This window comes from Cydia pomonella, chromosome 27 (assembly GCF_033807575.1).
Source record: "Cydia pomonella isolate Wapato2018A chromosome 27, ilCydPomo1, whole genome shotgun sequence".
Classification (NCBI taxonomy): domain Eukaryota; kingdom Metazoa; phylum Arthropoda; class Insecta; order Lepidoptera; family Tortricidae; genus Cydia; species Cydia pomonella.
In genome coordinates, this window is record NC_084729.1 from 8,316,158 (window position 1) to 8,337,451 (window position 21,294).

Consider the following 21,294-nt stretch of genomic DNA (forward strand, 5'->3'; position numbering starts at 1 on the left):
GAATGAGAATTTTAGAAATGTATCTATATTTGGAATAGTTATCCGGGATGTCAGATACTTTTGGCGCGTTGTTTCATCCGCTATTATTGATGTTGACTGTACCAAAACTGATGTATGGAGTGAGTACTCTATGTACTTCTTATTTCTCTATGATTTTGGGTTTTCATTGGAATTTTATGCCGTTAGCGTTGACAGCCAAATTAGCTTGAATCTTAGGTGGATCAACAATTAAAGTCCGGTACCGTAAAACTACACAACTATAGTCCAATACTGCAACTATGGTCCACAAGTTCGAAAGGAAATTAAGTATCTATACCAATGTTCTTTTTGGTTTACTCCTAGTTTTACCTTCTATTTATAAACATACTTTGCCTGAACTACAAAAATATAGTAAAATACACACCTGAACGAGAAAAATTGAGTTTATTTGTGGACCATAGTTGGGAGCTTTGGACTATAGTTGGGGGGTTTTACGGTACAATAATGATCCCATGTGTTAAAGGATTTAAAACTAGAACTTTATGAATTCTGATTTTATTTAAACTCGACGTTATCATCCAAGAAACCTAACTGATACATCGCTAGCAGCGGTATGATGGTCGCATTTTTATCACCTGTCATGTCACGCGTCACTTTCGCACTTATAATACTTGTACGAAGGTGTCAGGCATAGTGACAAATGATATAAGAGTCGTCCACCTTAGCCCACGTGACAACAAATAATCGCTCTTTACTACGTACCTATCACAATTTCAGGGTAATTTTGAACCGTACTAGTAATAACATTAAATTGATAATAGTTTAATTATTTTTTTACAATTAGTGAGGTTTGGTTGTGACCTGTCGACATTTAAAGTACTTAAGAGTAATTAATTTCATTACATATGTATTCTCGAATATCTTTGACATTGAACAGATTACTAAGCTATAATTTCAATGTAATTAAAAAATGGATATAATTTGGCGTTTTAATATAATGGGGGGCATGGGCACGGATCGCACGGACCACATGGAGGGTCGCATGGGCTCGGGCATGGATCGCTCGGATCGCACGGGCTCGGACATGGATTGCCCGGGTCGCATGGGCTCGGACAAGGGTTGCCCGGGTCGCATGGGCTCGGACATGGGTTAACCGGGTCGCACGGGCTCGGACATGGGTTGCACGGGTCGCACGGACTCGGGTATAGATTGCCCGGGTCGCATGGACTCGGGTATGGATTGCAAGGGTTACACGGACTCGGGCATGGGTTGCTTGGGTCACATGGACTTGGGCATGGATTGCACGGGTTGCTTGGGCTTAATGGGTTACAAGGGTTGCATGGGTTGCACGGATTGCTCGGGTTGCATGGGAAAGGGCTTAAAGGTAAACCATCGCATGGGCTAAACGGGATAAAACGGTTACACGGGTTATTTCTAAAACCACTGATCGGTACACTGATTTGAGGAGGCTGAAGCGTCGGTAGTCGCGGTACTCTAATAACAAATGGTGGTGGACAAATATCAGGAAGCTGTGGTGGATTCACCCTGATGGATTCTGGTTGTATTGGTGCAGGTCTGGGTGGTCGAACTACAATAGGTGGGGGGGATATTGGCGGTGGCTGCGGTGGTCTCACAGTGATTGGCGGAGGGGTGATTGGTGGTAGCCGTGGTGGTCGAACGAGCACTGGTGGTGGGGTGACGGGGGGCTGGCGTGGTGGTCTGACTACGATCGGTGGTGGCTGGATTGGGCTCAACTGTGACGGTTGCACGAGGATAGGCGGCAGCTGGATTATCACATTAGGTGATGCCTGAAAAAAAAACCATTAATAGATAAGGAATTATATGTACATCAGTAAGAATAAACTAGCTTATTTATTAAATTATTACATTAAATGATATTAAAATTTATGCCTTTATATTATATGCTGAACTCTTTATATATGACATTTTAGTATGAATTGTGAAATTTAATAATTTATGTATTTTGAAGTACCTGGGTAATTTTGATTTAGTATAATTTTGAAAATTAATGTAAATGTCTGTGTAGGTACTAAACTAACTAAAAAGTAGGTATTCTGTGTAAATATTGTTGTAATAGTTAACTGTAGGAATATATGTTTTATGATGTAAATAATTAGCGTAAGAAATTGCTTTGCATGCCCTTAATGTTGGCGAGATGTGTGTACCTTATTACCTTGTGTAAAACCTTACAACACCTTATGTAACCATGTCTCTGGCAAAATAAATAATTTCATAATTTCATAATTTCATAAAAAAAAAAAAAAATTAAAGATAGCTTTCAATTCGGAGATCACGGGTTCTAACTCCGGCTCGTACCAATGAATTTTTCGGAACTCATTGAGCGTTAGCGTAGGTCTCCATTTCAGCTTGGGTAAAAATGCTTTCGCATGTCCTGATGTTCTCCTCTACAGGCCTATTTTCCCTCTAGGCTGGAAGGTCAGATGGCAGTCTCTTTTTTAAAAACTAGTGCCTACTCTAATTCTTGGGATTAGTTGCCAAGCGCACCCCAGGCTCACATCAGCTGAGCAAATGCTAGGGAGAAGAGGAAGAGGTTAAGATAGCTAAAAAAACGTAACAGTAGCCTGGCGTAAGGAGTGCACACTGAACCGGACGTCATCGGCTTAAATCTCGGCTTGTACTAAGAGCGACGGAATAAACACCTAGCTAAAACAATGTAATATTATCTCACCTTCACAAAGAACGTGCCTCCTGGAAGTCCTGGAACCCTCATGGCCCTGAAACCCACTGACTGATGTAATATTATCTCACCTTCACAAAGAACGTAAAGCCTGGTACCCCCATGGCCCTGAAACCCGCAGACTGCAGCGCACCGGGCAGCTCGCTGCGGGTACTTGTCGCCTTTCTGAGACCATCACCATGCCTAGCTAAAACAATGTCATATTATCTCACCTTCACAAAGAACGTCCTCCTGGAACCCTCCTCGCACTGAAGCCCGCAGACTGTAGTGAACCGGGCAGCTCGCTGCGGGGACTTGTAGCCTTTATGGGACCATCACTACACCCAGCTAAAACAATCTCACCTTCACAAAGAACGTGCCTCCTGGAACCCTCATGGCCCTGAATCCCGCAGACTGTAGTGAACCAGGCAGCTCGCTGCGGGGACTTGTCACCTTTATGGGTCCATCACCACACCTAGCTAAAACAATTTTATCTCAATTAAACTGAAAATATATAAAATAATATTTGAAATTTCGTTCAGCAGATCCCTCGGCTATAGTTGACTGGTAGAGAATGCCTATAATGGCAAAAATAATTAAAGTCATTAAGCAGCGCAAATTGTGTTTGGGGTTGTCAGAATTATCTCTATAAGCATTAGTTGACTGTGGAAAGAAAAGTACAGTCAGCGATAAAAGCTTGTACCAAAAATGAAATATTTGCCAAAAATGTATTGTTCTGTGGAACTAAAGTTTAAATATACCTTTTAAATATATAGTTTTAGTGTAAACATGTTCATGGCACAAGACATTGATAAAACGTCTAAAAATGCGATATAAAAATGAAAATGATGCTCAGCTCAGCTCTCTTTTAAGCTTTAAACCTTTACCATATATTTTATAGCTAATATTGGACCGGCAATCCAATGATGTGGGTTCGAGACCCACGTTGGTCAGAGTTGATCATCGTTGATTTTACAACTTACAGCTAATATTCTATTTTATTTGACTAATCATATATTATTAACGTTTCAGGTACGTTCTCATTTGAAATTTACTCGTCGGAACTTAAGCACCTAATTGAGACATCGTGTAATGTAAGTAAATCACTAGTCAAATATATAAAATTGTGTACCAAGTATAAAGTATCGTACTCTACATCTTACATTAATATATATATAATATAAGATATTACAATACAACATACAAGAACATTAGTTAAAACTTCGGCAAAATTGTCTTAATGGAAGACGTTTTTCAATTGAAATATGAACATTACGGACCGAAATTATTTTCCCCGAAATGTTTAAAAAAACGTTAAAATCATTAAACGGGGTTAAAAGCACCCTCTATATACGAAATAACATAGTATAACGTATCTCGTTATGAAGCTCGATTTTGTGTGTTTTGCGTTGTTAGTTACGTCGTAGTATGTCGCGACATACGTTACGTTATATAAGTCTGCATCGACTAATGGGTTCTGAAATTCTGCAATTTTACTTCATATGCATTATAAAACGAGAAAAATAATATGCACAATGTTTAGACAAAATATTTCTCTCTTCTATATTCTTCTGGCTAGCAAAAATGGTTTTTTTTTTATGATAGAGGAGGCAAACGAGCAGACGGATCACCTGATGGTAAGCGATTGGATGGCGATGGACACCACACACTATTTTTAAATAGTAACGAAAAAAGTAAAAAAAGGATTATACAGTGTGTAACAATAGTTGGGATCCGTTATTTCAGGGCATATTAAGTATCGTGTTCCGATTACGAAAAAATAGAAGAATTTTTTTGACACGAAAAATTTTGACTTTTGTATGGGAGGTTGGCCAACTTTTGCCGGGCGACCAACCCCCTAGAAAAAAAAATTTCGCGTGAAATAATCTTCTACTTTTTCCTGATCGGAACAGAATAAATATGCCCTTTAACGTATCCCCATAATATATCTAGACGTAGCCAATCTACCCGGGTGTTCATTGAATCGACCGTGTTAGACCCAACTGCATTCCAAAACCGACACTGTGTATGTGGGCATGAAGGCCGCCAAGCTTAAGTGGGACTAGGCAGCGCACATCTGCAGAATGCACCCGGACCGCTGGACCAAACTAGCCACAGACTGGGTCCCACAGGATGGATCTCGGGGCAGAGGAAGACCAAAACGAGATGGCAGGACGACCTGGATATATTTTGTAATGAATGGCGGACGTGTCCATTGGATAGGACCAAATGGCTGGAAATAGGGGAGGCTTTTGCCCAACAGTGGGACACTCTTATAGGCTAGTAGAAAAAAAGACGCTATTCAAGTTAGCGCTGTTGGCCTAGCAGTAAGAGCGTGTGACTTTCAATCTGGAGGTCGCGGGTTCAAACCCCGTACCAATGAGTTTTTCGGACCTTATGTACAAAGTATTATTTGATATTTACCAGTCGCTTTTCGGTGAAGGAAAACATCTGTGAATCGGACTAATCCCAATAAGGCATAGTTTACCCTCTGGGTTGGAAGGTCAGATGGCAGTCGCTTTCGTAAAAACTCGGGATAAGTTGTCAAACGGATACCAGGCTTCCATGAGCCGTGGTAAAAACGCCCGGACAGCGCAAGGAGATGATTCAAGGATCCATCAGAAAAAGGTCCTTTCCACCAGAAAAGGTTCCTTATACTCCGTGTCCATAACACACACATGAAGCATTAGAACCCTTCTCTAATGAAGAGCCACATATACCAATTCAATACACATTGCTCATCTTTCGCCCATTGTGTGACCATATTCAAAAATCCCCAAATGTTAAATCCTAAAAGACATTTAAATTCTTAATACGATTTACATTCACATTATAATTAACAGGATTATACGGAATTTTGACAGGCAAGCGTCATTCCCATTCTAATTTAACCCTTCTCAGAGTCATGTGAAATTATTAAATTTCCAGTGACATTTATAAAGGACGTCGGGTTAGGTCGACGGACGTAGACATTCTGAATTAAAGTGGCAATTAAAAAACAAATGAGTTATGTTCTACAGTTGTTTTTTTCAAGCCAAGCTGTATTCGCGTAGTTAACCGCAGAATAGATATAATATTCACACCGACTAATTAGATAACATGTTTTAAAAGTAGATACTGACAAACTACTTTCGAAAGTTATATCGTCATCATCCTAACTTTTAGAGCTTTGCTCTTGTCGGTGGAGCAATCCCCAATCAGTTTTTTTCTTGTGCTAGTCTTTTAATCTCCTCATACGACGCATTATTTTTTATTTGGTCGAGGTAAATCATTCTACGTTTTTCCTATTTTTTGTCTTCCTTCCAATCCTGAATTCCAGGCTGTAGTGCCACGAATGTGGCGCAGCGGATGACACGGCCCAGCACACTCTAGAAGAGTGCAATCGCTGGGCCGTGGAAAGAGTGGCCCTTAGGGCGGTGACGGGGGTTGCGGACCTCTCGCTACACAGCATAATTGTGGCGATGCTGGGTAGCGAGAGGAAATGGGAAGCGGTGGCCTCCTTCTGCGAAAAAGTCATGTCGCAGAAGGAGAAGACGGAGAGGGAGCGAGAAGCATCTGCGAATGCGCCTCCTCTCCGTCGCAGGCGGCAGGGTCGAGGGCGGAGAGCCCATGCTCGCCTCGAGCCTTAGTAGGGCCAGCGGGTACCGAACCCGCACTGCACGGCCCCATAGACGTTGTCGGGGGGAGGGGGATCAAGCGTTTCTGATCCCCCCCTCCATTATGAGGGTGCCTTGGCGATAAGCCGGGGCTGCCGGAGGGCGCCGTGGTGGAATGTCATCGATCCCAGTGCGCCCTCATAAATGGGTGAAACGCCGGAGTGGGTTTAGTGGGTAAGGCCAAATTCTCCCCCCCTCTTGCCAGGAGAGGGGAAAGGAGCGGCGAGTCCCACACACCGTGCGTAAATGCATTCCCACTCCGTCAAAAAAAAAAAGGCTGTTTAGGAGAAACTTGTCATGTCGTATCAAGTGTCCTAGCATGTTGCCTGTCGTATTTCTTACTGTATTTAATAAGCATCGCTTTCTCCTATAATACTCAGAACCTCTTCATTCGTCTTCCTTTCAGTCCAGCTAATCCTTTACATCCTCCTCGAATCCTCCTCCAAATTTATATACGGTCTTGATATGTATTCTTTTGTCACGTCTATGGGTCATACACATTTTAAATCTTTCGCGTCTTTTCTATAGGTTAACATCGCAAATTTAAGGGAATCATAAGCAAATTTTTACGGGGCATCTTTGTGGGATAATTTTTTTAATACTTAAGACTCAAATAAGGAAAACGGGATATTTATTTACCAGAGTTGTTAACTTTTATTGTATTGTCCACATAAGTGATCTTTTTCTAAAATATGTTTGACCTCTACGCTTTATATATCAAATAAAATATTTTAAAGTATGGTTTTTTAAAACAAATTTAATTTTAGACTGATTTCTGAGCTTCTTATATTCAAACAGAAAGTCCTTCTAAAATCCTTCTATAACCAAATCATTAATGAAATATCGCTACTAAATTTTTGAGACTTCGGGGCAAATAGGATTGTTTCGAGCTTATGCAAATTAGAGCCTAGAGGGATCTGTGAAATATTCCTAATATTTTATCGTTTTCTTTACATTAATATTTAATGGCAAATGCCCTTGGGCATATATTTAAAATAGTTATTTTAGAAAAAAAATGGGGTATTAGTTTTTATTTATACTGAGAAAAAAACATTTAAAACAGTTCAAATTGCATTAACGTCTAATGCTTTAAACAGTTCTCTGTGAGTTCTATGTGAGTTTGGTTCGATAGAACCAAACAGTAAATTTTACTGTTCCGAAAAGACAGAAAATTTTACTGTATTGAAATTTAGTGACTGTTACAGACGGTGAAAAAACGATAGCAACAACAGGCGGTCTAATCGCTATAGAGCGAGCTCTTCCTGATAATCTTCTTGATATATATATTCACGTCGTAAAAAATTACGGGTTATTAAAAAACACCTTGTATAGTGTGTTCTGTTTCTAATTGGTTAATTATACCTATTTATAAATAAACTTTTTAATACAAAAGAGCTTAACGGCCTGTTTCACAATGTCCAAGTAAAGTATTGGATAGCTAATTAACAAATAAATTGACTGCCAGATAAAACTACCTTAAGTTGTAAAGGTACTTATCTATCAGTTAAGCTTATTTGAAGATTGTGACACGCCAACGATGACTTTATTTGTCAGATAAGTGGCAAGTAGCTTATTCAGGACTTTACTTGGAGATTGTGAAACGGGCCCTAACGGCCCGATTCGAAGGATGAGATACGATAACGATAAGTTCTGGTTTAGATAAGTTCTCATTTAGATATCGATTGTATGTCGTATAATTGACAGAAGCAGCTTGATTCGGGCAACCAATGTCACCTTGACGTTAGATATATCGTAGATAGATCTTATTGGGATCACAGCGGAATCGAAATAAACGTCAATTTTGACATGTCGTTTAATAATCTATCGTTTAAAGTTCTTTCCAAGATCTTTAATCATTCTTCGAATCGAGCCGTATATATTTAAAAACAAATGTTGGATACTCACTGGGTATAGGTCCGCTCCACAGTGGGTAGGTAGGCCCGTTTTGGTTATACAGATAACCCGGGTTGAACGGGTTGCCCGGGTTGAATGGATTGCTCGGGTTATACGGGCAAGGTGACGGGTTTCCCGAGTACGGGCAAGGTGACGGGTTGCCCGGGTTGAACGGGTTGCCCGGGTCATACGGGCAAGGTGACGGAGAAGGATCGTATGGGCAAGGCGACGGGGTGGGATCGTACGGGCTAGGCCGGGACGGGCAAGAATTGCACGGGCATGGTGGTTGCTGTGACGCCTCGCACGGGCATTGGGGTTGCGGGGTTGGTAGTGCATATGTTGCCGCTATTAGAGCTGTGAAATAATATTAACTATTAAAAGAAAATTACCTTAAGGAAGTTCAATAGTAATTATACGAGCTTGTTCTTCCGAGAGATTAGACCAGAAGAGTCCCACCCAACCCGATTATTAAAGGCCCCATGTATAAATAAAATAAATATGTTACCCGATTAGCTAATTCTTTGAACTGAATGACGAGGTGACGTATCGCGGAAGCGGGCGGCGGCTGGTGCGGGTGGGGGAGAAAAAAGAATTGCTATTTAATTTACGTAGGCGCCTACATAAATTCATTTTTTTAACGGATTCTCTAAATATTGTGACAACGGCCGTACCAGAACACTACTACAAGTTATAATAATCTCTCGGAAGAACACGTGAAGTATAATTATATATGATAGACATATGTAGATAGTTATCTATTGTAATATTTTTCACATTGCTGCGAATTTCCTAATTTCGTACAAGTACATAACAACAAAGATACAAGTATCGCAATTTAATGTACTATTGAAGTACATATAGTGCTATTTTACTACACTAGTGCGGTAATTAGCACTTTACGTGCCTATAACGAGACTTTAAAGGGCCATATGTACTGTAAAACATACGATACACGTGCGAAAAGGTAATTCCCAATATTATTCAGGGTCGGCAATTGTATACGGAAGATAATTTCTGCCAAATGTCTACCTCTAGCAGCAAGCAATTTTTTCTCAAATGTTTGTGTTGTTGAAAAATAAATTGTATGACAACTATACACATAAACGCAATATTTCAGGGTCAAAATGGCAATTTCCTTGATCTTCCATACATTTACGACAGACTTATGTGATGTGACGTCACATCACCTTATCATTGTGTTAGAGGCGTTTCAATCGTCGAGTGCGAGCGTCAGACTTTAACTCTCATTTCTGACCTTTGTGTTGCTTAAATGCCTTGAGTCCCATATAGACATTTGATCCTCAGGAAAATCAAGATCGTTAGACATTATTTACAAAAAACAGTCAAGTAGCCAATTGGGCCGAATTTGCTGCGAACTCTTAAGTAAATGTTTTACGCAAAGTTAGTTGACGAAAGATCATTAATATTTTGATTTTGACATAAAGTAATTTGGTTCCTATTTTCATTTGCATACTAATTTTCCTTCACTCCCCAACCTAGCCGTTCGTCTTGACAGCGCGACGAGATTTTGGAGTAAGTAAAGTTACATTTATTAACAACTATTATTATACGTAGTACAGTCAAGTGTAAAAATATGGGTGTACACATCTTACTCAAAAATATGTCCCATAGCATCTTATTCCAGTGTAATAAGAGCGTAGTACCATATTTATGAGACGATTCTTTCGATACATATTTTTGCACTTGACTGTACGTAGAGAAGTGCTACTATTCGGTAGAGGAATTTGTGAATGAATTAAATTTTAACATATAAAATTATAATACTGTTATTAATTTCTAAATTTACAATTTGACATCATACATTTATATTGTATTTAAGGCGCTCTTATAGACAGATTTTAGTTTTTTGAGGGGGTGAAGCAGACGAAGTGGTAAAGCAGGCAGGCGGGCGCCCCGCGCGCCGCGCTCGCAGCAAGCCTACGTTCTTATTCTGACGCCATCCGTATTCTGGTTTGTTAGTTCTGGGATCTTTTCCGGAAATTTATATTGATTATGATTTAAACTGAAATTAAAAATTTGATAATTATATATAATACTAGAGTATACCGCGGCAAATTAAGAACCTAGTAAAATGATACCAAATCGTTTTGTGTCGAAATAATATTACTTACTAATTCAGACAAAAGTTACAACTGTCTGGTTTAAATCATATATAGATACCTATTGAAAACTTAGTTGACCTTAAAAATGCAATAGAAGTCAATTTCGGGCAAGTAGTGAAAAAAGGAAGAATACTAGCAAAGCTAAGTAATTTGTGGAAGTGAACGTAAAAAGGTAGCATGTTTTTGCTGGTATTGAGATAACTGAAAACATAAGCATAAGATATGTACAAGCATATGTAGCTCCAAAAAGTAGATAAATTATGCTATCTTCTCAAAAAAGAACCATGACTCTAACTGTAACGACTATTTCTATATTATTTTTTGAATTGACGACAATGAAGACGATTATAAATTTTAAATGCAAAAGTCGAGAAAACTGCTATTATTATTTATTATTTAAAGTTTATAATGGCAAAAATGCACTTATACTACTACTACTACTACTTCGAAGTTATATAGTAATGAGTATAATTGACTGACTTTAATTAATGTCTAATAAAGAATCAGTCTGTTGTCTGTCTACTCTGTCTATAATCAAATATTACAAGTATATTTGACCCACTGAGGTTTCAGATGAAGTTGAAAATCTGCATACATATGTAAGTAGGGTGACAATGAAATATTATGGTACCATCGAGCTGATCTGATGCATGAGAGAGGAGGTGGCCATAGGAACTCTGTGTCAAAATATCGCAACCAAATTGCGTTTGTTTGAGGTTGTTAGAATTGTCTCAATGAGTATTATTTTCCTTTGGAAAGAAGTACAGTTAAGACCTGTTCCGTAAAGTTAATTAACATACAAAAATTTCCGATGAACAAAATTATTTTATCGTCAACTATGTTATTTATCCCTTCAAGTGGTGGCCCACCACTCACGGGTCGATGCGATAGCCAGAAAGCTGTCGGCCAACAGAGGGTGGTTAGTGAGGTGTTGCCATATTTAGTGGCAAAATTAAAGGCTTTAAGTATATTTACGCTCTTCTAGCGCCCAAAAGTAGCTAGCAAGTTAGACAAGGAAAGCATACATACACACACTTGTTAACGCTTGGTTGCCAAGGACCGTTCATCCGGGATCGAACGCCTAGGTCGAGCTCTGTCTTGATTTTTAAAGAGGTTATTTTGTAAATACACGGTACCCTCGAGGAAACGGAAAGATTTTAACAGTATATTCCGGATCGTATTTAGAGGCAAAAATGTCATATAAACTTTTTTAATTCGCCTAGTTTCAGAATTAATACCAATTTAAAAAAAATTTTTTCGTTGTGTTTTAGTGCATAACGCCTTTTTGATGGCTATGTCGCCAGTCGCCACTTTGGGACCTAGTCTAGACTACCTTCTTGACAGATATCAAAGTCACAAGGTACCATTTGAATAGACTAATTTTTACGAAAAAAAATTACCAATTTATATTAATCCATAAATTTTCCAAGAACATGAACTTAATATGTTTAAAAACATCCAAAAAAAAAACATTTTATTTTTGCGGTTTGACTTAAACTTGTACATGAAATTCTTCTTATGACCTCAGGTATACGTGGTTAAAAAATTCCGTTTCCTCACGGGCACTTTTTATGACTTAACCTTTGAATTTTAAGCCCTACGTAGAAAATTAATTAACAATTACCTCCAATCATAACTTTGTTTTGTGGTGGTAGTCATTTTTAATAAGGAAACTGGAAAACTGTCACTGTTGCTAGATTTGATTAGTTAGGTGCATGTGGCGAAATGCATAAACATTACAATAATTTAACAACAACAAGGACAACTTCAACAGAAGGACATGATGTCACGATCCTCAGCATTGAGGGACCAAGAAGAAGAAGACAATAATTTAATTGTTCTATTCGAATAGCATATTTAGTGCTTATTCTAACGATATATGCTTCAATATATACTTTTATACATAGATAAGCTTAAATAGTTGAATTTGTAATATTCTCTAAATCCACGCTGAACACCCGACGGGGCCCCGCCACGTGACTACTTTTTACGTTTTGGCTTCTGCCACTTGAAGGGATATACTATAGGCCTTGACTAGTGATTAATTTCAAAATAAACTATTTTAATATATACATATTACACATAAGCACCCTAATGCAAAACTATCGATCGATTTTTCCACTTATATTTTGTATTGGCAGGAAAAATAGTAAAAGCATATCACAAAGACATAACAAGGTCCAAGGTTTTAAAGAAGAAGGTAAAATTGGCTGAGACCTGAAATTGACGGCAGAGTGTCATCGAAATTTATACTTGAAAAAAGAAATAAAATGTCACCAGTTTTCATTTCATACAAAACAGAAATAGCATGGTATAAAAGTATTATACCAAACTTTTACAAAGGACTTTATGTTTAACATTATCAAAAATGGAATTTAGGGACATTCTTGAATTTACAGAATAATTAACCAGTGAAATAAAAATATTGGCGAGAGGTACAAATATATACGAACTTCCGAACCGAGTACTTGCAAAATTTTGAATGGAATTTGAAGGGTAAATATCACTCCTGCTCACCTTACAAAATAAAATAGTTGATAAATGTTGTAAATAAAGTCTTAAGTGTAAACCATATGAAAGTTAATAAACCAGAAATACCAAACAAATTCAACACTTATAACATAAACTATTACAGCCATTTGAGCACTTCCACAAAAACGTGAAATGGTACCTTTCACTAAGCACTATTTAAATCCCACATATTTAAATCCAGTATATCTCCTGCATCCTGTATGTATTAAAAATGAAGCTGTTCTAATATAATGACTTATATAAATTAAACAAGCGGATTAATTTTATTTGTTTACGTTTAAAAATAGGTATTCAATTTGATTATTACTGTAATAGCCATTTAAAATATTATTTTACCTAAATTGATAATTAAAAGTAGGTACCCCTCACGAAATAAATACTACTGAATTTTATACTTAGCAATGTTTTTTAAAATGTACATGTATTTTACCTTCCTCGTATTAAAAATGAAAAGTAGAGTGTTTAACTCGGGTGCAAGGCACCATTTCATCATTTGGTTAATCGTGTCTGTATAGGCCGGACAGGTGCGTGTGTAAAACTTGTCAAAAAAGATAATATAACGGATGGATGTCTGAAATGTCACCGTATTTAAGAATCAATTAGCTTAAAAATTAGTTTTTTCTTGGTAAGAGTGATGAAAACATTGTGTGTATAACATATTTGTGTATTTATAGTGTGATTATCCATTTTATGTAACGTCCGCTAAACTAGCACAGGTCCGACGCTGACAGTGGTCACGGGCGTACTGGCGTACTGACGGTATTGCCGCGCAGGGTAACGTTTAGTAGACAAAATGTTGAATTCATAATTATGAATGAAAAATTTAACGCATCGATAAACTGACAAGCAAAATGTTAGAGTTACTTAAAAGCTATTGTATGAAGTAAATTCCATATTAATATTCATCATAGTACTTCTAAAATATCGAAATAAATACAGTTTTAAGCATATTTTCAAAGCAAAAATCTATCGAGAAAAAGATGAGCCATCGTGTTTCTGACAAGCATACGGCTAGTTCAAAGACTGAAGTTATACATACTAGAAAATAATCGATGAAATCCTTGTACAAGCCTGTAAATATCGATTTAAAAATAGCGCATTTTACTATACACCGCGCCTTAAATCTTAATTATCATTTTGTTTGGAATTGTATTTATTGACAATAACAATATACATAATGGATATATACAGATGATTACTATAACTAGCTTATATCTAAAATAGGCCCTTGAGGCATTGTACCAAGGATGCTGGCGGCATTTCCTCGTTGTATCGCAATACTGATACGTTGTGCGAGGAAGCCGCCAGCTCTTCGGTCATTTTGTTAGTTTTCGTGTTTTTATGTCTTCATTTTAATATTAGTTGCATGTTTGTTGTTTTTGTTCATGTAGTTTTAAGTATTTTTATACCTAATAATTATAATTCAAACACAATGTAAATATTATTTTATGAATAAAATAATAAAAATAATAATATTCATTTCTCAAGCTCTGAAAGTGGGTCATTGTTGTTCTAAAAAGTGTGCAGAAAATGATACGTTTCTGCACTAGAGCATTTTAGTTTCCCAGTACGGTTTTTTCTTATTACGATAACCAATTATAATTTGATATTAAATGGATTTGTAGTACAATTTCCATTTTAATATTTAACTCCCCATTCCATAAATCACGATACTTTTTACCTAAATTGTTAATTGAAAGTACCCTCAAGAAATACTATAAAAGTTTATACTTTTCATGTTTTTTTTTTAAATACATATGTAAATATTAAATAAATAAATATTATAGGACATTATTTATTACACAAATTGACTAAGTCCCACAGTAAGCCCAATAAGGCTTGTGTTGAGGGTACTTAGACAACGATATATATAATACATAAATATTTATAAATAAAGTAAGTAAGTAAATATTCTCTATTGCACCAACAATTATACATTTTACATACATGTAAAAGTACAAATGAATTTTAAAGGAAAATAGAACCAGGTAACAACAGGCGGTCTTATCGCTAAAAAGCGACCTCTTCCAGACAACCTTTAGGTAGCAGGAAATTTCGAACTCATACAAAAGTCAACAACTTAACTTAAATACATACAAAACACCCATGACTCAGGAACAAATATCCATGCTCATCACACGAATAAATGCCCTTACCAGGATTTGAACCCGGGACCATCGGCTTCATAGGCAGGGTTACTACCTACTAGGCCGGACCGGTGTATTTTACTTTCCTCGTATTCGAAATGAAAAGTAGGTAGCTACAGTTTTTAACTCGGGTAAAAGGTTTCATTTCATTATCGGACTATTAACTTACTCGATAGAAATGAGTGTCTTACATCCCTTGGTGAAGAGGCTGTCAATACCTAAAGCGCGCACACTGTCTATTTGTATCGGAGTAAATGAGATAGCACTGTCGCATGTTACTAGGCCTGGGCTGGGCAAGGGAATAATAAAAAAAATATTTAAATAAAAAAAGTGGATTATTAGTGTAATATTTTACTCGTTAGCGGTTTAGATATAAATGTTTTGAAATTGTGATTTTAATTGCAGACCTATAAGTCAAAACAATAAAGACATAGAACAGTTTAATTGTGATTTTAAGACCAATCTTTGGAATTATTTTCTATCGAGCCGATTTCGTTCAATCATGTATCGAGTACAACCACGGTCTTTGAAATATAATTAATATGAACATATATTTTTCTTACTTGACTAAAACAAATAGTCTTTCTTAAAAAACTGTTTAAGTAACATCAATTTCAAGGACATTGGGTGTTGACAGCCTCTTAACAATGTACTATTGTGTTTTTAATACATTATACCATTTAGGTTAATGGCACCAATCATGGAGCATTAAAGGAAAATTAGAGTATTATCGATATTTCACTGAAAACTAAAATGTCTACTGCTTTACGCGTTAAAAGTTGAATGCCCTAGTCCTCTATGTTTTATATGTTTTAATATACATAATAAACAAATTATATATGTTTTTTGTCTCAAAAAATGGGCTTTATGGCGCCATTAAGTTTAATACAAATAAAAATTTGTGAAACTTAAGTAGCTCTATGGCTCTTGTTTATGGTAAAATGTTGCCAGTATTTCAAAATTGATAGTTAATACTTATTTTACGGGCTTCCTGTATAATATATCATCGCATTACTACGACGGTACCACGTCCATCATAGGGGTGTTTGGCTCAAAATGCTTTTCGTTGTCGTGTTTCTGACCACTCTGTTACGCTTGTATTTTTGTCTTTGTATAAATAAAAAAAGCGTGTACGTAAAATCACATATTTTTCTGCGCGGGATACGAATTTGGACTATTTATGGTATTTGTTTAGCAAAATTGTTCCACTGAGCCTTTGTCCTCGGGTAATTGACCTTCCCAAGAAAATTGTTTAGCCCACAAGGACAGTAAAATTAGTTTAGCTGGTATTGCATGTTTTTCTAGCTATAAAAAAGCGCCATACATGTAAGTACCTATAACATTTGAAGAGTTCCCTCGATTTCTCCAAGATCCCATCATCAGATGGTTCCAACGGGACCATCTCGGGGTTATAGCCGTTCGATTAAAAAAAAAATTTAAAATCGGGGGACTTTATTGTTACTAACTGATAACTTTGTTTTCCGCTTACTGCTCCTAGACTAGCTACTTATTATTATTAAGGTAGGGCACTCAAGGTCTATTAACACATTACTTATGTTTACATTATTTTTTGTATAAGACTGTTTGTTGCCTAAATAAATTTAAAAAAAAATGATTCTCGGAGATATCGAGTAACATACATACAAAAAAAACATCAGTCGAATTGAGAACTTCCTCCTTTCTTGAAGTCGGTTAAATTATAATTAAGACGAAACTGGAGGACAGAGGACACGTGCAAAATCGCCTTTTCTTTTTTTTTATACCACGACGGTGGCAAACAAGCATACGGCCCGCTTTTCATACAAACGTAGTCCTCATTTTCCTCTCTGTGTACCTATTAACATTATTGAAAATATTTTGACACAATTTGTTGTATATCAACCACAGCTATGCACCTACGTTTGATATTTTCGAAATTTAATTATTATAAGAGTAAGGAGTATTTAAAAATTTGCGTGAAATCTGTTTTTCGCTCCTAATTTTTACAATTGGGTACTTGACACATGTTGAATATTATAACAAAATTTTGTCAAATGGATAGAATTTAAAAATTATATAGAGATTATAAAAAAATACCAGGCTCCGAAATCTCAAAACAATTTTTTTTTGTCTTTTAAAAATAGAAAAGATAATGCTACCATTCGATTCCTCACATTTTATTGAAAAATAAATTGTATGACAACTATATACATAAACGCAATATTTCAGGGTCAAAATGGCAATTTCCTTGATCTTACCCCTTCTAAGAAATACCCCTAGAGATTTTTTACAGACCGGTCACAGAAAAGAGGTTGGTAACTTTTAATAATAACATAAAATCTCAACTTCAATTACTTGAACCATGTATAGAGGACCCTAATTTGTATTATTCTAAATTGTTTAACTGTATAGAAACTGAATTTAATGCATGTTTCAAAGTTAAAAAAGTTAAGCGCAAGGATAGGGTAAGTTTTGATGAGTGGGCTACTCCTGGAATACACAAATCTAGAAATAGGCTGTATGAACTATATGCATTAAGAGTAAATAGTGACACCAATTTCAATGAATATGTTAAATCATATAGTAAATTATTTAAAAAAATATGCGCTATGGCTAAATCCAAATATTTTGCACGCAGAATAAAAGACTCAAACGACAAAGTCAAAACCGTGTGGAGAATTATTAGTAGTGAGACTGCTAAAGCAAAATCACGTGATCATAATTTTACCCTAAAAGTAGGTGATAAATTAGTAAAATCAGATGTAGACGTCGCAAATGAATTTGAACGTTTCTTCACAAATATCCCCATTGAAACGACTAGATCGCTTAACTCGTCCTCTTCTATGGCCGAAAATGTGCTAAAAGCCAATGTGCCGGAATGCCCAACGAGTTTCTGCTTTAAATATGTTACAACGCAAACAGTCGTAAAAGCGTTTAGGACATTAAATTTAAAAAAGACTGAAGATATTTGGGGCCTATCGGTAAAAGTATTGCAATCGATAGTGGATGCTATGGCACCTCACTTGGCCATGATTTTCAATACTTGTGTTGATACGGGAGTTTTTCCCGATCTAATGAAGCACAGTCGAGTCGTTCCATTATTTAAATCCGGATCAAAAAAAGACCCTACAAATTTTAGGCCCGTGTCTATTCTACCGGCAATAAGTAAAATCTTTGAAAGAATCATTCTGGATCAATTGCTATCACATTTTAACGTTAATAAACTATTCTATAAAGATCAGTTTGGATTTACACGGGGCAGGTCAACGACAGATGCAGGCACCACCTTAATCAAACACATATTTGAAGCATGGGAACAACAACTAGATGCAATAGGCGTGTTTTGCGATCTGTCGAAGGCCTTCGACTGTGTTGATCATGACACTCTTATTCGCAAGTTAAACCACTATGGCGTGAAGTGCAAGGCTCTTGATCTCATCTGGTCCTATCTTATAAACAGAATTCAGAAAGTAGACATAAATAAAACTAAGTCGTCGGGGTCTATTACTTCAATGGGCGTCCCCCAAGGATCTATTCTTGGCCCATTCTTGTTTCTCGTTTATATTAATGATTTGCCTTATATAGTTAATGAAAAGCATAAGTTGGTTCTCTTTGCTGATGACACATCTATTATATTTAAAGTAAAAAGGAAACAGAGTGATTTAAGTGAAATAAATGATGTATTGTCCTCTGTAGTTGATTGGTTTACTACTAATAATTTACTTCTCAATGCCAAGAAAACGAAATGTGTTAGATTTTCTTTACCTAATGTCCAGCACACGAGTGACGCACAGGTTGTTTTAAAAGACGAAATATTAGATTTTGAAGATGAAGCTGTTTTTCTAGGCTTATCCTTGGATTCAAAATTACAGTGGGGAACGCACATTTCTACACTGGCAAGTAGACTAAGTTCAGCAGCATACGCAGTTAAAAGGATCCGTCAACTTACAGATGTTGAGACAGCACGGCTGGTGTATTTTGGATATTTCCATAGCGTCATGTCTTACGGCATTTTATTATGGGGCAAAGCCACTGACATTAATTCAATCTTTGTTTTACAGAAACGTGCTGTACGTAACATATATAATATAGGCACAAGAGTGTCTCTTAAAGAGAAATTTAAAGAAATCAATATTCTCACTGTTGCTTCCCAATATATTTACGAAAATATAATGTATGTAAGAAAAAATATTGAAATGTTTAAATTGAATAGTGACATACACAATTATAATACTAGAAATAAAAATAAATTGGTGATTCCAAGATTCCGTTTAAATAGAGTAAATAATATGTCGTTTATGGGGAACAGTGTGCGCTTTTATAATAAGTTACCATCTAACTTAACGAAATTGTCAATGAATAAATTCAAGTCAATTGTGAAACGACAGCTTTTACAAAAAGCTTATTATACTTTTAAGGAATTCTTAGAAGATAAGGATGCATTTATGTTAAAATAGAATATATATATAGTTATAAGATGACATGTGAAAGTGCTAGCTTAAGCCTATTTACAGAATAAACGTTTTGATTTTGATTTTGATTTTCTTCCATACATTTAGGACAGACTTATATGATGTGACGTCACATCACCTTATCATTTTGTTAGAAGCGTTTCAATCGTCGAGTGCGAGCGTCAGACTTTAACTCTCATTTCTGATCTTTGTATTGCTTAAATGCCATGAGTCCTATATAGACATTTGATCCTCAGGAAAATCAAGATCGTTTGACATTATTTACAAAAAACAGTCAAGTAGCCAATTATCAAAATATCGAGAAATGTCAAACGTAGGGCCATAGCTATGGTTATTATACATAAAATTATGTAAAAATATTTTCCATTATGTCAATATCCAGAGAGGAAAATGGGGACTACGTTGTATGGCGCAGCGGCCGTCCCCTTTCGTCTTAACATGACAAAAATTAAAAACTAAATTTCACCCCATACAAAAAGTTCCACTCTGTCACATTTTTGGGTACAAAAAACCAGACAACGAGAAGAATTCTTAGCCGTTTACTATATTTAGTGAAAGTCATCTGTACCCCTAGTGTAAATTTGATCGACATCATAACGTGACGAACGCGTTTGCGTTAAGTCTCATTTTGTTTAGGATTTTGAGTTTCCAAAACGTCCCGCTTGGCGCGCTCTTTCTAAATCCAATACAAAATGAGACTAAACGCAAACGCGTATGTCACGTTTCGAAATCGAATTTATTTACACTAGGGGTACTGATCAGAAAACCCCTATATAGTAAACACCCCTATGAGCAGGCACCAGTAATGGAATGGTATAGACAAATTCTGTAAAACAAATATTTACCACCAGTTGTTAATCGCTGGCAACATTTTACCATAAACAAGAGCCAATGAGCTGCTTAAGTTTAATTTTTCATTGATATTTGTTATTTTGTAAATGAATGGCGCCATATATTCCATGACTGGAGCAAAAAAACAGTTTTAATTGGTTAATAATATTGAAACCAATTGCAGTAGCTTTCATAAAATACATAGAAAACATAAACAATGAATTGGACATTCAACTTTTCGGTTTAAAGAGTGTTTATTCTCTGAAGAAATTACAAAATTTCACTTATAAGACAACAATTAACTATACATGTAATATATTAGCAGTAAGCAAGCATGCAGACTTATTTGATAGATTAGTTAAATCTTTAATAATTAGTAAGTACCTACATATGAAAGGTATTCTGTATCAATTTAGAAGTTAGTTGTTTACATCTTTAGTTTGCACATGTATAATTAGGTTAAAGGAAGTACTATAGAGTATGCGTGGTGATTTTAAATAAGGTACAGATAACTAAAGTGTTATTATTGAATATTGTCTTTTATGTATGTTTTTAATTCCGATTTGAATTTGTTTTAAAGCGTAAAACGGTAGAAATTTTACAGGTGTCGGTGAAATATCAAAAACACTCCAAACTTTCTCTTAAATGTTCCATGATTGGTGCTGTTAACGTACAATATACCCACTACGACTTACCTAATATACCCAAAGCCGTAGAACGCCCCATATTTTGCCCGTAACTGGCGCCAGATCTATCTTAACCCGTTATATATTCCCCATATTTGTTTAAAATTATAATTTTCATGGCTATTGGATTTTAAATTGTGTCGTTCATCGTTGATGGAGCGTCACTATAAATTTCATGCACGTGAATTAATTTCGACAATGTTTTTATTATGCACGTTTTTGATACATGGTTGTGTAATGAAATTAGCGCTGTATATTTTGATATGAAAAAATCATTTTGTTTCATTAAAATCTTTTA

General features: G+C 36.1%; 1 protein-coding gene across 1 annotated transcript; it reads right to left on the reverse strand.

Annotated features, from left to right (window-relative positions):
- Positions 1-578: 578 nt before the first annotated feature.
- On the reverse strand, positions 579-21,073 carry LOC133532625 (uncharacterized). The gene is made up of 4 exons (XM_061871379.1): positions 21,006-21,073; positions 8,239-8,580; positions 3,041-3,156; positions 579-1,787 (listed from the first exon to the last, which is right to left on the reverse strand). Exons 1-4 carry the CDS (start codon positions 21,034-21,036, stop codon positions 969-971), a joined length of 1,308 nt encoding a protein of 435 aa, XP_061727363.1. The 5' UTR covers positions 21,037-21,073; the 3' UTR covers positions 579-968.
- Between the last annotated feature and the right edge of the window lie 221 nt (positions 21,074-21,294).

Excerpts from the sequence above, each read along its gene's own strand:
- LOC133532625 (XM_061871379.1), bottom strand. The coding sequence starts at position 21,036 with ATGGGGCGTTCTACGGCTTTGGGTATATTAG. Across the intron at positions 3,157-8,238 it reads GTGGAGCGGACCTATACCCA|CTAGGTGTGGTGATGGACCC; the intron begins GTGAGTATCCAA and ends AAATTGTTTTAG. Across the intron at positions 1,788-3,040 it reads GAGGCACGTTCTTTGTGAAG|GCATCACCTAATGTGATAAT; the intron begins GTGAGATTGTTT and ends TTTTTTTTTCAG.